This window comes from Bufo bufo, chromosome 2 (assembly GCF_905171765.1).
Source record: "Bufo bufo chromosome 2, aBufBuf1.1, whole genome shotgun sequence".
Lineage (NCBI taxonomy): Eukaryota > Metazoa > Chordata > Amphibia > Anura > Bufonidae > Bufo > Bufo bufo.
Window position 1 is genome coordinate 589,515,391 of NC_053390.1, and position 18,753 is coordinate 589,534,143.

An 18,753-nucleotide genomic window follows, 5' to 3' on the forward strand; every position below is an offset into this window, starting at 1 on the left:
GGGAGGGCATACTTTAGGCTCCAGAATAGGCCTGGTCTTCACCATCTACCACCAGGACCAACAGCCTGTGATCTCTGCATCTGCAAGACGATCGTGCGGAGGTCAGCTACCTCCAAAGACAGCCCTGCAGCTGACCTGCCACTGCAGCAATAGGGATCCATCCATGGCTGCACACAAACAAACAAAAAATGACGTTTTGGCGTTTTATAATTCCACGCTTCGTTGGGGAGGGAAACACCACACCGAGCATAGAGGGAAGGGGGAAACAGGGAATCAGGCCTGAGAACTAGGGAAGGAATATGGACACCTCCTAGTGAAAACCCTAACCAAAATCCTGACTGACTGCCAGTATGAACAGACCCCAATGGTAGTCGAGTTCATACGCAGGAATACCTAGCGTCCTATCCAGGACCCTGGTACTAATGGCAGGGACCAGACTACCTATTCCTCCAAAAGGAAGGACGAACAGGAGTCTACTTCAGGCCTAATACAAACAATAGGGAAATGCAACACAACAGAACCCAAACAAAATACATAAAGGGAAAGGAAAGACTTAACTTTAAAGAGGCCATGGAAGCACCAGGAACTCAGCCGAGATCCAACCACAAACAATCCACAGCACAGAAGCTATAAACCGCACAGCATAGTGGGAGAAGCAACTATAAATAAGGAAGGTTAAATGACCACAAAAGGAACACCTGGAGGCAATGGCTATGCCATTACCAGAAACAACACAGACGCCTATTGATCCAAAGGAAAACCTGTGAGATCAAACCACGTGTTGCCAGTCTCACAGATCTACTGCCACTCACTGCGCCGGAACGTCCGTATGTCTTGATACGTCCGCGACATTTTGTTTGGTGTGGCAGACCATCGATGGCAGATCGCAGACCCAATTTCAAGTGAATGGGTCTGCACACGACAGCGCGGACAATGGCTGTGTGTGTGAGGCCTTAGCCCCGAATTTATCAAAGAAAAGTATAACTAATTACTATACATGAGCCATTTATGAAACATTTGAAGTTTGAGTCGGAAGTTTGCTTATTGACTTCTAACTTCTCATCCCTGGTACCGGTTCCTCTGCTATTCCTTCTGAATATACATGATTACACTGACAACTATGTGTTACCATTCCCCTTGGCAAAGTTCCTACACAGTCTGGCAGTGTCAGCTCTGATTGGACAATGTTGAGTGTGCATGGACCCGCCCGCAATGGTAACCACCCAGTTCAGAATTAATTCAGAAATTTTCGAAGATGATTAATAAATGCACAGCACAACGCAAATCTCTATGAAGAGATGAACCAGATTTGTTATTTCATGGGGGAATACAAGTAGGATTTATAAAAGAGAGAATATGCAGGCCCTTTGTAAAGAGCATTAAGTAGGAAGTGTATGCGCTTAATTTGGTCAGTTTTATGCAGTGCTCTTCCTGTGATCCTGTGCACTCGTATGTCATACACAACTCCTGCCCAATTTTTTTCAGGCAAGTGCAATGTCTGGACTCGCACCTTGTTTTCTTGCTTTTGATGTCATTCAGTTCATTTCTTTTTTATGTAGGAATATGGTGTGATTGGTCAGCACTGAGCAGTTTGCATACATTTGTTATGTAAATCGCACAGCTTTTATATTCCTGCGTTACACTTTTTATATGTTACTTTTGTGTCATTTGATATTTGCTGTTCATATTCATGTAGTTACGCGTGCTAATTATTTGTTCAATCTTTGAATCAGGTGGTTGGAGTGGCACAGCAATCAATAAGAAATCTGACAGCAATGGGACATTTACTGAGCAAGATGAGAAGGTAATGCATGTCCTGTTAATGATTATTCTGCATATGTGTGAATACGTAATTTAAACAAAGTGGACAACTTTGATTTCCTTTTTTGGTTCTCATCCAGTAAGGTGACTACGTTCACACCGTACATGGCCATATATTTGACAGTACATGTCTGAATTAGTCCTCCAGGCATTTACTCTTTAGTATCCATAGGTATTAATGTGCAGCCATATGCTTGAAGAGTGTCCATGCATTTTATGGTATGAAGATTCCATAAGGCCCCTTTCACACGGGCGAGTTTTCCGAGCGGGTGCAATGCGTGAGGTGAACGCATTGCACCTGCGCTGAATCCGGACCCATTCATTTCTATGGGGCTGTGCATATAAGCGGTGATTTTCACGCATCACTTGTGCGTTGCGTGAAAATCGCAGCAAGCTCTATAATGTGTGTTTTCACGCAATGCAGGCCCCATAGAAGTGAATGGGGCTGCGTGAAAATCGCAAGCATCCGCAAGCAAGTCCGGATGCGGTGCCATTTTCATGCATGGTTGCTAGGAGACGATCGGGATGGAGACCCGATCATTATTATTTTCCCTTATAACATGGTTATAAGGGAAAATAATAGCATTCTTTAATACAAAATGCTTAGTAGAAGGTCAATTGAGGGTTAAAAAATAAATAAAAAAATTTACTCACCTCCTCCAATTGATTGCGTAGCTGCCGGTCTCCTGTTCTTTCTTCAGGACCTGTCAAAGGACCTGTGGTGACATCACTGTGCTCATCACATGATACATCACATGATCCATTACCATGGTGATGGACCAAGTGATGAGCACAGTGACGTCACCACAGGTCCTTTGACAGGTGCTGAAGAAAGAATAGGAGACCGGCAGCTACGCGATCAATTGGAGGAGGTGAGTTAATTTTTATTTCTTTTTTTAGCCCTCAATTGACTTTTTACTAAGCATTCTGTATTAAAGAATGCTATTATTTTCCCTTATAACCATGTTATAAGGTAAAATAATACAATTTACAGAATACTGAACCCAAACCCGAACTTCTGTGAAGAGGTCCGGGTTCGGGTCTGGGAACCAAACATGTTCCCGCAACGCACCCGCATCTTTCCCCGCAACGCCCGTGTGAACCCAGCCTAAGAAAGCCTTAGGCCTCTTTCACACGAGCGTGACGGATTAGGTCCGGATGCGTTCAGGGTGCGTTCAGTGAAACTCTCACCATTTTCCAAGCAAGTTCAATCTGTTTTATCTGCGATTGTGTTTTGTTGTTCAGTTTTTTCCGCGCAAGTGCAATGCGTTTTGATTGCGTTTTTCCACACCGTGATAAAAAAACTGAGGGTTTACAAACAACACCTCTTAGCAACCATCAGGGAAAAATGGTTCGCACACGCGCTTGCTTCTGGATGCAATGCTTTGTTCACGCAGAACTTAGAACATAGATGTTTCACACAACGCAGAAAAATGCGTGAAAAAAAAAAAACACTCATGTACACTGACCCATTGAAATGAATGGGTCTGGATCCAGTGCGGGTGCAATGCGTTCACGTCATTCATTGCACCCGCGCGGAAATTATTCACACATCTATGTCCATAATGACATCCGTGACAAGATTGCCAGTGGTTCATCCGTGAAATGTCCTTGAAGCATGTGTGTTTGGACTGTTTTTTGATCTCCGTGTGTCACCCGACACTGCAAGGGCTTAGAATTAATATACAGAGCATCTCCTACCAATGGTCTGTGAAACCACTGACAGAACATGGATGCTAGTCTTGTTGTGGGTTTCACAGACCCATAGACTTCATGGGTGGTTTTGGTCAGCATCACAGACCGAAAAAGTGCATGTCTCCACAAATTTTTCCGCTGACTCATGGGTCAGTGGAAAATAACAGATATAATGAACAGACAGCACACTTACTGATTCACTGATGTCTAAGTAAGACCTTAGGGTGCTAAACATATGTTTAAATACATTTTTGTGATGTTATATTTAAGTTTTCAGTGTCAATGATTGTATAAAAATGAACCATAAATCCTGCAAATCCCACTGGTCACTAAGAATAATATTAGGCCCCACTTTTCGGTCTGTACAGGTCACTTTACTGCAGTTAACTGCGTATTATTAAAGGCAGATTAGAATGACAGATGTGACCTATATATAAATAACAGGGGATCCACCATTCACATAAGTCATTCTTAAAGCTTATCTACGCCAACCTCTGCACAGGTCAGAGCATACCCAGGAAACTCTTTCATGAATGACAGTGAGGCCCCCTTCCTGTCCATAGTGTCCACGGTGGCCACTGTAAAGCATATCTCTAAATGCTGTTAAGAACAACTCAGGCAAGAGGTCAGCCCCCATAATAATTCTCTACAATTAGAATAAAAATCTGCAATCAGTAAATTAAAAACAAAGTAGAAAAATAACTGGCAGAAACTCATTTTCGAATACACATTTATTTTAAGAGTGTTTTACTTTAAAATCAAAATCAGATACATCTTTTTTCCTATGTAGCTTTAACCCAAACACCCTCAGGAGGAATCCTGATGTATCCATTGACTTATAATGAAACTTTCCTGGTTTCAGTTAATTAGGAATCTTGTTTGGCTTGTTTTTTTTATTCAAATAGCAATGGAAGCTTGATGAAATGGACACAAATATCATTGTGAGCAAGTCTAAGGGGCGGTCGGGATCACAAGGGAATCTCAGTGTAGTGGTAATCCTTAGAAATGAATGGAGTCACAGAGCGTTTGCGACTGTGACCCCTGAATCACAAAAAATCCAACTCTGCTGGATTTTTTGTGATTCAGCAGTCGCAATCACGGCAAACGTGTGACTCCTGTTGCGACCGCATTCATTTTTACAAAGGCAATGGGGGCCCGACACGTATGTGCGCTAAGAGCTTCCATTACTCATTTATAGTCGTATTGTACCACTTTTATCTAGAATGACCCCCATTTCTAGCTCTTTGTGTTGTATATATAACGTGTGCAGTCCATTTTGTTTTTTGTATTAATTTATATAAAAATGACCTTTACAGACCCTGCGATACTGGCCGCGACCTGTGTAGCCGTACCCTAAGTTCTCATCAGACAATCATTTTCCTGTTTGGGGGTGCTGCCCAAGTTTAGAATGGACAGCACCTGGACTGAATACTGACCCATTAAACAGGCTGTGGAGTCAGTAAGCCAAAGTTTCAACTTTGACTCTTGGTATTGTTACCCAGATTACTGGAAACCCAGAGGAAAGAGGCAAGTCTGTGATGAAATGCCATGGCGATATGCTGCCATGGAACTACAGGTGCTGGCAACAGGAAATGAAGTCCTGCAGGGCTTTAATAGGGGATTGTACTCTGGGGCAGCAGGTAAAGTAGCTACAACAAAGTGCCAAACATCTTTTTAGATATGGTAGGGCCACCTTGTAGTGTCGAAAAAATCAGAGTAGCCATCTTGCGCAGACCCAGATGACAATTTTAGAGTGTTGTCCCCAAGACAGGACCTTCTTCCTTCTGTCCAAATGGATGAATGTCCTGTCAGACAGGGTGTCTTTTAACTGACAAGAGCCACTGAGGCTATACTGTCAGATCAAGTATGTGCTGTGGCAATCTCCTCCTGTTCAGCTAGATCGAAGGACCGGGACAAGACATCAACCTTGACATTCTTGTCTGCTGGATGAAATGGCCAAAAAATGGACCACTGGGCGTGACAAGGATAGAGTCGTTGAGTGGACTTGAGATAAGTTAAATTATTGTGACCTAAATGATGACTGAGTGACCTGGCACCCTCCAGCAGAGGATGCCACTATTCCAAGCCACAAGTCTCTGTCACTAATTGATATTCCACTCTGCTACAGAGAAAGCCTTTGAAAAGAAGCCACAGTGATCAGTTTGCCTTTTAAGAAGCTTGTACAGCTCCTATCCCACAGAGGGAGAGCCCACCTTCAAAAAGAATTGCTTGGAGACATCTGGGTAGTGATGTGACTTTATGTGGATGAGAAGGCCTGCTTTTGGGACTGGAAGGTGGATTCAGTTTCTGGAGTTCACCCCATTCACCACTTTAACGGTTATGGTGGAGGTTGGCGTGGTCAGGGTGGAAAAATTAGAACTTGACTGTCTGTAATAGTTTGCGAAACCTAGAACCTTTGTTAGCACGCAAGCCAGAAAGACGTAGCCAATCCAGTACCCCTGACTTTTTTTCGAAGTCCATCTTAATAATGTGATCAAAATAATGTATCCCAGGAAAGGCAAGGAATCTCTTTCGAAAGAGATAATTTTTCGAATTTGCACTTCTCAGACGCTGGAGAACGGTACATACATGTTTAGGCCTCTTTTTACACTACAGTTGTCGATTTCAGTGTTTTGCGTTCTGTTTTTCACGGATCCGTGGGTTCTGTTTTTTCTGTTTTCCATTTCGGTTCCGTTTTTTCCGTTCCGTTTTTTCCGTATGGGCATATACAGTATACAGTAATTACATAGAGAAAATTGGGCTGGGCATAACAATTTCAATAGATGGTTCAGAAAAAAACCAGAACGGATACGGAAAACATACGATGCATTTCCTATGCATTCTATTTTATTTGCGGACCCATTGACTTTAATGAGCCACGGAACGTGATTTGCGCCAAATATAGGACATGTTTCTAGTCGTTCAAACGGAACGAAAAAATGGAAATACGGAAACGGAATGCATACGGAGTACATTCCGTTTTTTTGCGGAACCATTGAAATGAATGGTTCCGTATACGGACCAATACGGAACGCAAAAAAAAACGGCCCGCAAAACGAAAAAAAAAAATGGTAGTGTGAAAGAGGCCTTACTGTGAGAGATCAGATCATGAAAAAGATTAGGATATCATCCAAGTAGAATACCAAAACGGAAAAAAGAAGGTCCACGAAAGATGTTTGACAAATTCTTGGAAACCCCAGAACGTTACTCAGACCGAAAAGCATGACGAGATATTAGTAGTGTCCATCATGGGGGTTAAAAGGAGTCTTCCTTTCAGCACCCTCACATATCCGGATCAAATTATACACCTCTTTAAGTCCAGCTTTGTAAAGACCTTGGCTCCTCGGAGCAATATCATAGAGTTCTGGATTTAGCAAAATAGACTATTTGTTTTTGACAGTGATTTTATTTAGTCTGCAATATCTATACAGGGCCGGAGAGACCTATCCTTCTTCTTGACAAAGAAAAATCCAGAACCAGCCGTGAGGAGGATGTTAAAAAAAAGCCCCTCTCCAGGTTTTCCCTTATGTATTCCGATATGGCTTGGGCTCGGGTAGATACATTGGATAGAAACAACCATGAAGGGGAATTGTCCCTGGAATAAGTCAAAAGGGGCAATGGTGAAGAGGTAAGGTCCCAGCCTCTTTTTGTCGAGGACACTTTCAGCAGTGAGCTGGTTTTAGGATGGAGGCAGACCCTGTAGAGCCTGAGGAATCTGGGGACGTGGACAGCGCTCTGAGGACAGACAGTGGGTGTGACAGGAAAGAACTTGAAAAAAGTTTGTTGAGGCATGCACCTCTTAGGGCTCTTTCACACCTGCGTTATTGTCTTCCGGCATAGAGTTCCGTCGTCGGGGCTCTATGCCGGAAGAATCCTGATCAGGATTATCCTAATGCATTCTGATTGGAGAGTAATCCGTTCAGGATGCATCAGGATGTCTTCAGTTCCGGTACGGAACGTTTGTTGGCCGGAGAAAATACCGCAGCATGCTGGCGCTTTTTGCTCCGGCCATAAATCCGAACACTGCCGCAAGGCCGGATCCGGAATTAATGCCCATTGGAAGGCATTGATCCGGATCCGGCCTTAAGCTAAACGTCGTTTCGGCGCATTGCCGGAGCCGACATTTAGCTTTTCAGAGTGGTTACCATGGCTGCCGGGACGCTAAAGTCCTACAGCCATGGTAAGTGTAGCGGGGAGCGGGGGAGCAGTGTACTTACCGCCGTGCGGCTCCCCGGGCGCTCCAGAGTGACGTCAGGGGCGCCCCAAGCCATGGATCACGTGATCGCATGGATCACGTCATCCATCGCATGGGGCGCTCTGACGTCATTCGGGAGCGCCCCCGGGAGCCGCACGGACTGTAAGTATAACCGCCCCCCGCTCCCCGCTCCTACTAGGGCAACCAGGACTTTAATAGCGTCCTGGGTGCCATAGTAACACTGAAAGCATTTGGAAGACGGTTCCGTCTTCAATGCTTTCAGTACACGTTGCGGTTTTTCCGGATTCCGGAGTGTAATTCCGGCAAGTGGAGTACATCGCCGATCCGGACCAACGCAAGTGTGGAAAGAGGCCTTAATTAATTGGTCGGATCTTCCTCCAGGTGGCTTTTTAATAAGAATGACATCTCACTAAATGACCCTCACTGTCTTGATTATTTGTTTACAGCTAGAGACCTGATGTCGATACTTGGATTTGTTGCCATTACATAGTTTACATTGTACCGACCTTTAATTTATAATACTGCATAATGAGCACCTGGTTTGATAACAATGGTTTTTTGAGAAGCACATTTGCTAAGTGAATAGTGTTTTACAGACCAGGGGTCCTAATGTGTATTGCGTAGTCAAGGTTAACATCCTGGGGATGTTACATAATTACCCAATAATCTATTCAGCTGTGTTTTGTGCTTTTTTCTTCTTCAAAATGTGATATATTTTGATTATTTATGATTAGGTCCGAAGGGAACATTTCTTTCTACAGGAACATTGATCACACAGGAAGCATGAATAGACACAGATGTTATATCATGCGATTAAATGGGGTTGTACGGTCTACGATATTGATGATCCATCCTCAGCAATCACTTAAAGGGGTGGTTCCCGAAAAATATTCTACACTTTTCAAACCAGCACCTGGATCTGAATATTTTTGTAATTGCATGTAAGTTAAAAATTAGCATAGCCACTGAGCTATTCAATAAAATGTATCTATATAGCGCCACCTGCAGCTTATTTTTCTTATCTCCCGAAGGCTACTTTTCACACTTGCGTTCAGAGCGTATCCGTCTGGTGTCTGCACAGACGGATCCGCTCCTATAATGCAAATGTTGGGTATCCATTCAGAACGGATCCGTCTGCATTATAGTTGCGAAAAAAATGTAAGATGTGGAAAGTTAGTCAGACTGATCCTTCCAGACTTTACATTGAAAGTCAATGGGACGGATCCGTTTGAAAATTGCACCATATTGTGTCAACTTCAAACGGATCCGTTCCCATTGACTTACATTGTAAGTCTGAACGATCCGTTTTGCTCCACAACGGCCAGGCGGACACCCGAACGCTGCAAGCTGCGTTCGGGGTGTCCGCCTGCTGAGCGGAACGAGGGCAAGCGGAGCCAGACTGATGCATTCTGAGCGATCCGCATCCACTAAGAAATGCATTGGGGCAGTACGGATGCGTTCGGGGGGCCGCTTGTGAGAGCCTTCAAAACGGAGCTCACAAGCGGAACCCCGAACGCAAGTGTGAAAGTAGCCTAAATAGCTGCACATGCTCAGTTTCAACTGCCTCCTGAGCTGTGATAGGGATGGGGGAGATCTCTGGATCCATGTGAGGTACAGGGCTGGTTCTAGCTTTGTTAGAAATAGATTGTCATGTACTATATGGAATGTTTGATTTTTCATTTTTTACATTAGTCATGGGATAACCCCTTTAAATGGACAAGCAGTTATAATTACACTGTGCTTCGTCTACAAAGAGATGATATGCAGGGTAATTTTGAAGGGGGAAGCAGTGCTCAAACGGGCCACTGCTACCTCTCAGCGGGGGGATACCAGAGTACCTGCTGATCTGATATTGATAATTTATCCTGTGGATAGTCCATCAATATCATAGCACTGCACAACCCGATGTTGATTTTTTGCTCATATAACACTATTATGTTCCACAGCACCTTTTAGAGATTGTCATCATGCACAATTACATTCTAATCGTAACATTTTCTAGCTTTCTGAAATATCCACACCTCTAAGGCTACTTTCACACCTGCGTTCAGGTTGTCCGCTCGTGAGCTCCGTTGTTGAAAGGGGCTCACGAGCGGTCCTGAACGCAGCCGTTCAGCTCTAATGCATTCTCAGTGGAGGCGGATCCACTGAGAATGCATCCGCCTGCCAGCGTTCAGCCTCCGCTCCGCTCAGTGAGCGGTCACCTGAACGCTGCTTGCAGCGTTCGGGGTGTCCGCCCCGGCCGTGCGGAGGCGAGCAGATCCGTCCAGACTTACAATGGAAGTCAATGGGGACGGATCCGCTTGAAGATGACGCCATATGGCTCAATCTTCAAGCGGATCCGGTCCCCCATTGACTTTCTAATGTAAAGTCCAACGTGATCCCTCAGGCTACTTTCACACTTAGAAATTTTTCTAAGTTTATAATGCAGACGGATCCGGTTCTGAACGATGCAAACGTCTGCATTATAGGAGCGGATCCGTCTGATGAAACATCAGACGGACCCGCTCCGAACGCTAGTGTGAAAGTAGCCTAAGTCATATTTTACATTTTGTACAATGGTTATAGGAGAAACTTCATAGAAATGTTCTTTTTTCATTGTTTTCAGAACTTTAAACTTTCTCTAGAACTGGCATATGCTAAATATGAATACTAGCATTATGTGCTAATTATTTTAGCTGTATTTTCAACATGTGGCAGAATTTGGTTGCAAAATGTCAGCTACTCACCTATTCATGTGATTGAGGCTTGCCAGAACCCATTGCCAGCCTCATTCAATACCTTAAAGGGTTTTTCCACTTTTTAACGATTGATGACCTATCCTTACGATAGGTCATCAATATCAGATCGTGGGGGTCCGACTCCCGCACCTCTGCCAATAAGCTATATGAGTGCTGCCTTCCTCCGCTCTGTTTATCTGCTCTCCGAAGCAATTGCAATGGTTAGCAGGTGTTAATTACAAGTATGGCGTCTACATTCACTTCTATGGGATGGCTCTGTCTGTTCAAGTAGAATACTACAGAGCCATCCCATAGAAAGTGAATGAGGATGACATACTTGTAATTACACCTGCTCACCATTGCAATTGTCAACCAATTCCCCCTGGGATATAATAGGCTTTCTATTAGTTCTACTGTAACTTGACAGAAGTATTGCAGTGTATTATATGGGTGATTAGAGGATCACATGTTTAAAAGGGGTTGTCTATAATGATTTGTTTGGTCAGCGGTTTTGCAGAAAAAACTGTTATCTATGCAGTGGAAGTTACATGTCTATACCCTGAAAAACAAATAAGATCGGAGGCAAATAATCTAATAGATAACTTGCCATAGTTATTGTCAATTAGGTAAAATGCATATTTCTGAAGAGCAAAATAGAGGAATGTAATGTGTTTTACATGTCGTTAATCTTTCTTATTCATTTATGTTCCTTATTTTAGGACTTTGCCGCTTACCTGGCATTTTGTGGGATTGTATTACACAACGCACAATTGTATGAAACATCACTACTTGAGAACAGACGTAATCAGGTAACACTTTATTCAGAATCTAATATATAAAGCTGAGTGTATGTACAGTACAGACCAAAAGTTTGGGACACACCTTCTCATTCAAAGAGTTTTCTTTATTTTCATGACTATGAAAATTGTAGATTCACACTGAAGGCATCAAAACTATGAATTAACACATGTGGAATTATATACATAACAAACAAGTGTGAAACAACAGAAAATATGTCATATCTAGGTTCTTCAAAGTAGCCACCCTTTGCTTTGATTACTGCTTTGCACACTCTTGGCATTCTCTTGATGAGCTTCAAGAGGGTAGTCCCCTTAATGGTTTTCACTTCACAGGTGTGCCCTGTCAGGTTAATAAGTGGGATTTCTTGCCTTATAAATGAGGTTGGGACCATCAGTTGCGTTGAGGAGAAGTCAGGTGGATACACAGCTGATAGTCCTACTGAATAGACTGTTAGAATTTGTATTATGGCAAGAAAAAAGCAGCTAAGTTAAAGAAAACGAGTGGCCAGCATGACTTTAAGAAATGAAGGTCAGTCCAGCCAGCCGAAAAATTGGAAAACCGTGAAAGTAAGGGGCTATTTGACCATGAAGGGAGAGTGAGGGGGTGCTGCGCCAGATGACCCCGCCTCCACAGTCACCGACCTGAACCCAATCAAGATGGTTTGGGGTGAGCTGGACCGCAGAGTGAAGGCAAAAGGGCCAACAAGTGCTAAGCAACTCTGGGAACTCCTTCAAGACTGTTGAAGACCATTTCAGGGGACTACCTCTTGAAGCTCATCAAGAGAATGCCAAGAGTGTGCAAAGCAGTAATCAAAGCAAAAGGTGGCTACTTTGAAGAACCTAGAATATGACATATTTTCAGTTGTTTCACACTGGTTTTGTTTATGGTATATAATTCCACATGTGTTAATTCATAGTTTTGATGCCTTCATAGTCATGAAAATAAAGAAACCTCTTGGAATGAGAAGTGTGGTCCAAACTTTGGGTTTGTACTGTATGTCTGGTATGAACCCTTAACAGCCAATAGAAGCTTTGCAGGCCCTTAGTCTCAACATACACACAGGTTTACACCAGGTTTCCATAACAACCCAGCCAGTTTTCTTTACTGCTGTAGGTCAGCTTTAAAGGGGGAGGGGCTCTGTTAATGACACTGTTAAGGGAGCGGAGTGCTGTGGAGGTCACTGTTCAGGGGGGCAGTAGGGTGCCATTCACGCCACCCTCAAAAGACAGACTTAAAAAATCCTGCAACCAGTCCCGCTAAGCCACGCCCCTCCCACTCCGCAGCCGACGGGGATTGAAAAAATGAAGGTAAAAATCAACTTCTGTGGGTGGGAGGCAGAGATACTTTCTGAGAGTGAGCTGTTCAAAAGGACATCCCTGTGTCCATCCAGGGAGTCTTAAAGCTGGACTGTCCGCCCTAAAACTGGAACCCTGGCCAGCCTAGGGGCAGGCTGCTGTGGAGGTCACAGTTAAGGGGACGGTCCGCTATGGAGGTCAGTGTTAAGGGGCAGATTGCTGTAGAAGCCACTGTTAAGGGGACAGGGTGTTGTGGAAATCACTGTTAAAGGGATTCTGTCACCTCGTATAACACAAATTCAGATTTTAAACCAGTCATGCTCCACAGCTTACCTTGAATCGGCTGTGCTGTTTTTATTGTAATCCGTCCAGCAGTTTTGCAGAAAAACGACTTTTATAAAACCCTGAAGGTGCCCAGAGGGGCATTATGTTCCCCTTTGTGTGCCCAGTATCGCCCCTCTTACAGTGCCCAAAACGCCTTCCTCCAGAATCCCTAACCGCCACAGCGTCTCAGCCCTCGCCTCCCCCCTCCTGACGGCCGAGCGAAGTCTCGCGCGAGCATCGGACGTCACTGGGCTCGCGCATGCCCAGTGACGACGATGAAGCTCCTGCCCTCAGTCTCCAGCAAATCGCACTGGCACAGCCCTCAGTGGGTACTGCGTCTTCGCGAGACTTCGCTCGGCCGTCAGGGAGGGGGAGGAGAGGGATGAGACGCTGTGGGGTGGTTAGGGATTCTGAGGAAGGCGTTTAGGCACTGTAAGAGGGGCGTTACTGGGCACACAAAGGGGAACATAACGCCCCTCTGGGCACCTTCAGGGTTTATAAAAGTTGTTTTTCTGCAAAACTGCTGACGGATTACAAATAAAAAACAGCACAGCCGATTCAAGGTAAGCTGTGGAGCATGACGTGTTTAAAATCTGAATTTTTGTGTTATACGAGGTGACAGAATCCCTTTAGGAGATGGGGGTACTGTGGAGGTAGGGGTGGGGCGATATAGACGATATAGGCGATATGCGATATAAATTTGTGCCACGATATGGATTTTGAGCATATCGGCCCTATATCCCGGACCGCGATATGATCGCGCTCTCTGCGCGCACTATCTTCTCCTGAGTCGCACAGTGGAGAAGGAGAGAGTCCCTCCCTCCCCACTGTGCGCGGCTGCCGCTGACCACCAATGACAAAAGAGGAGAGGGGAGGGACTGACAGTAAATCATTGAGTTTTCACAATCTCAGTGAGCGCGTGAAAAACTCAAATCCGATGGTTAATCTAACCCCCAGGGCGTTCCCATGGTGACAGGGACGCTTGCCTGGGGGTTAGAATATACAGGGGCCACGCCGCTGACAGTATAACATTTAAAAAACGAATCAGTAACTTTAACTTTATTAATTAGTGATCTCTTTGACTGTATACCTTACTAGGGTCTTAGCTCCGTAACAGCAGGCAGTGCGGGCGGGGCGCGCTCACTCACTGACGTCACGCGCCTGCTCCTCCCACTAGGCGGCGCAGGCGCGTGACGTCAGTGAGTGAGCGCCGCCCCCCGCACTGCCTGCTGTTATCGGAGCTAAGACCTAGTAAGGTATACAGTAAAGAGATCACCAATTAATAAAGTTAAAGTTACTGATTAGTTTTTAAATGTATTCCTGTGAGCGTCGGAGGGGGGGGGGGATCTGTGGATGGCACAGTTTAGGGGAGGGGGGGTGTCTGTGGATGGCACAGTTTAGGGGAGGGGGGTGTCTGTGGATGGCACCGTTTAGGGGAGGGGGGTGTCTGTGGATGGCACTGTTTAGGGGAGGGGGGGATCTGTGGATGGCACCGTTTAGGGGAGGGGGGGGGATCTGTGGATGGCACCGTTTAGGGGAGGGGGGGGATCTGTGGATGGCACCGTTTAGGGGAGGGGGGGATCTGGGGATGGCACCGTTTAGGGGAGGGGGAGGGGATCTGTGGATGGCACCGTTTAGGGGAGGGGGGATCTGGGGATGGCACCGTTTAGGGGAGGGGGGGATCTGGGGATGGCACCGTTTAGGGGAGGGGGGGATCTGGGGATGGCACCGTTTAGGGGGGGGGGGGATCTAGGGATGGTACCGTTTAGGGGAGGGGGGGATCTGGGGATGGCACAGTTTAGGGGAGGGGGGGGCGATCTGGGGATGGCACCATTTAGGGGAGGGGGGGCATCTGAGGATGGCACCGTTTAGGGGGGGGGCATCTGGGGATGGCACCGTTTAGGGGGGGGGGGGGATCTGGGGATGGCACCGTTTAGGGGAGGGGGGGGATCTGTGGATGGCACCGTTTAGGGGAGGGGGGGATCTGTGGATGGCACCGTTTAGGGGAGGGGGGATCTGGGGATGGCACCGTTTAGGGGAGGGGGGGGGCGATCTGGGGATGGCACCGTTTAGGGGAGGGGGGGCGATCTGGGAATGGCACCGTTTAGGGGAGGGGGGGGCATCTGGGGATGGCACCGTTTAGGGGGGGGGGCATCTGGGGATGGCAAAGACCGTTTAGGGGGGGGGGATCTGGGGATGGCACCGTTTAGGGGGAGGGGGGGGGATCTGGGGATGGCACCGTTTAGGGGAGGGGTGGGGGTATCTGGGGATGGCAACATTTTAGGGGAGGGGGATCAGCTCCCTGCTGCTGTGGTGCACAAAGCACAGGGCAGCAGGGAGAGTGTAAAGTCCTATTCACCCTAATAGAGCTCATTAGGGTGAATATGACAAGGGTTCTACGTTCTAGCCCTTAAGGAGACTAATAGTTATTAAATAAAAGTGTCTGTGATGGCACAGTTTAGGGGAGGGGGGTTGTCTGTGGATGGCACAGTTTTAGGGGGAGGGGGTGGTCTGTGGATGGGCCAGTTTAGGGGAGGGGGTGTCTGTGGATGGCACCGTTTAGGGGGAGGGGGGTGTCTGTGGGATGGCACCGTTTAAGGGAGGGGGGTGTCTGTGGATGGCACCGTTTAGGGGAGGGGGGGATCTGTGGATGGCACCGTTTAGGGGAGGGGGGATCTGTGGATGGCACCGTTTAGGGGAGGGGGGGGTGTGTGGATGGCACCGTTTAGGGGAGGGGGGGGGATCTGTGGATGGCACCGTTTAGGGGAGGGGGGGATCTGGGGATGGCACCGTTTAGGGGAGGGGGAGGGGATCTGTGGATGGCACCGTTTAGGGGAGGGGGGGATCTGTGGATGGCACCGGTTAGGGGAGGGGGGGATCTGGGGATGGCACCGTTTAGGGGAGGGGGGGATCTGGGGATGGCACCGTTTAGGGCAGGGGGGGATCTGGGGATGGCACCGTTTAGGGGAGGGGGGGATCTAGGGATGGTACCGTTTAGGGGAGGGGGGGATCTGGGGATGGCACCGTTTAGGGGAGGGGGGGCGATCTGGGGATGACACCATTTAGGGGAGGGGGGGCATCTGGGGATGGCACTGTTTAGGGGGGGGCATCTGGGGATGGCACGGTTTGGGGGGGGGATCTGTGGATGGCACCGTTTAGGGGAGGAGGGGATCTGTGTGATGCACCGTTTAGGGGAGGGGGGGATCTGGGGATGGCACCGTTTAGGGGGAGGGGGGATCTAGGGGATGGTACCGTTTAGGGGGAGGGGGGGGATCTGGGGATGGCACCGTTTAGGGGAGGGGGGGGCGATCTGGGGATGGCACCGTTTTAGGGGAGGGGGTGCGATCTGGGGATGGCACCGGTTAGGGGAGGGGGGGGGGGCGATCAGGGGATGGCACCGTTTAGGGGAGGGGGGGGCATCTGGGATGGCACCGTTTAGGTGGGGGCATCTGGGGATGGCACCGTTTAGGGGAGGGGGGGGGATCTGGGAAGCCACCGTTTTAGGGGAGGGGGGGGGATCTGGGATGGCAACATTTAGGGGAGGGGGATCAGCTCCCTGCTGCTGTGTGCACAAAGCACAGGGCAGCAGTGAGAGTGTAAAGTCCTATTCACCCTAATAGAGCTCTATTAGGGTGAATATGACAAGGGTTCTACGTTCTAGCCCTTAAGGAGACTAATAGTTATTAAATAAAAAGTAAAAAAAAGTTTAAACACGCCCCCCCACCATATAGAAAACAATATATCGCAATATATATCGCATATCGCACATGCTTAAAATTATATTGCAATATAGATTTTAGGCCATATCGCCCACCCCTTTGTGGAGGTCACTAATAAAGGGACGGCCGCAGTGGAGGTCACTGCTAAAGAGGTGGGCTGCTGTGGAGGTCACTGTTAAGGGGGGCGGGATGCTGTGGAGGTCACTGTTGAAGGGGTGGGCTGCTGTGAATGTCACTGTTAAGGGGGCGGGATGCCGTGGAGGTCACTGTTAAAGAGGCGGGTGCTGTGGAGGTCTCTGTTAAGGAGGCAGGGAATGGTGGAGGTCACAGTTAGGGACGGAGCTCTGTAGAGGTCACTGTTAAGGGGGCGGGATTATTGTGGAAATCACTGTTAACGAGACAGGGTACTGTGGAGGTCACTAATAAAGGGGCAGCCGCTGTGGAGGTCAATGTAAAGGGGCGGGGTACTGTAGATACACTGTTATAGTGGATGCTGTTGATATCTTTTAACGACACACACAAACATTAAATGAAATAGATAAAATATACCCGTGCAAAGCCGTGTCCTTCTACTAGTACTTTACTAAAGTCCTTTTAATGAAACTCCTTCATTTCCTTAAATTTCCTTATATCAGGGGTTGGCAACTTGTAGCACGCATGCCAGAGGTGGCATGCAGATCGCGTTCTGCTGGCACGCCAGCTATGACCAAATGAAGGCAAGACTTTTCAGTCTTGTCGGCATTTGTTACCCGCCCTGCCGTCGCACTGTACTGTACATTGAATAAAAAAACATTCTGAATTTTTATGCATGACATGTCTGCTAGGACCACCCCACATGCTTACCGTCGTGGCCACCAAAGAGGAGTAATAGCAGAGAGTGAGACTTTGCTACACTACTCGTGCCTGCTATTTCGTTGCCTGCTACCTAGCTGCTGCTGTGCTTCCCTGTTCCTCAGAACTGCCACACATTAAGAAAGGTATGTGTCACAGCCAGACAGCTGAGAAGCGCTCACAGGAGCTTCTCAGATCCTCCTCCTTGAATTTCTTTGTTTTGGTTTAGTTTCTCATCTCGTTAGTCTATCTCAGCTGTCATGCAGTGGACTGATTGCTACCCTTTAAGTTCCTCCCATAATGCAGTAGTGTGCGGCTGATACAACTTCCTGGAGTGTGTGTGCATGCTGTTCCCAGTTCCCAGTCCTCAGTCGTCAGTCGTCTGCAAGATAAGTGCTGTTTATGTATTATGATTTTGTCTTTTCTGGATCCAGGTGACCCTGACTCCCTCCGTGTCAGTGTAGGGAGCCGGTGGTCGTGTCCCTTCACTATTGTAGGGTCTTCAGGTAATAGATAGCCGAGGAACGTGGATATGCGGCCATCCACCTTTGGGGTGTTCGCCATTTTGGGGTGTTCGCATAGGCTGAGCAGTGAGGGAGAGCGGCAGGTCTATTGCAGGGGTCTCCCTTTGTTCCTTAGTTGTGGATCCAGAGAGACATTGTTTATATGGTATTGTCTTGTTTCTGTACACCATCCGTGACATTATCAGCCGCCAAAACCGTCTCAAGCATGGATCCGGTTTCACTTTTGGCTGAACACTTTCAGGGTCTTTCTTTGGAGGTAGCTGATCTCCGTAAGACTTTTTCTCAGTTTCAAGTGACCGATTCAGCTTGCGTTCATGGAGTTTGTGCTGAGCCTAAGATCTCGCTCCCGGATACGTTCTCCGGGGGTAGTGAGAATTTTGTGCGTTTTAGAGAGGCTTGCAAACTCCATTTTCACCTTCTTCCCCATTCTTCTGGTGATGAAGAACGGAGGGTGGGGATCATTATATCGCTGCTCAGGGGTAACGCTCAGTCCTGGGCCTTTTCCCCTTCGTTCAGTGGATGAATTCTTTTTAGCCCTGGGTCAGATATATGATGATCCGGATCGTATTGCTCTGGCTGAGTCTAGACTACGTCTGTTATGCCAGGGTAAACAATCCGCAGAGATATACTGTTCAGAATTTCGGAGATGGGCAGCAGATACGGGTTGGAATGATGCTGCACTCCGAAGTCAATTTTGCTATGGTCTTTCAGAGGGATTGAAAGATGCATTTGCCTTTCATGAAAGACTACCGCCTTGGATTCTGCCATGTCTCAGGCTGTTCGTATTGACAGGCGTCTTAGAGAGAG

General features: G+C 47.1%; 1 protein-coding gene across 1 annotated transcript in view; it reads left to right on the forward strand.

Moving 5' to 3' along the window:
• Window positions 1-18,753, forward strand: part of PDE5A (phosphodiesterase 5A) — a 404,052-nt gene that overhangs the window by 183,997 nt on the left and 201,302 nt on the right. The window contains exons 5-6 of the mRNA XM_040418267.1: window positions 1,752-1,804; window positions 11,172-11,261. Coding sequence (XP_040274201.1) covers window positions 1,752-1,804; window positions 11,172-11,261 — 143 coding nt within the window. The remainder of the gene's footprint in view (window positions 1-1,751; window positions 1,805-11,171; window positions 11,262-18,753) is intronic.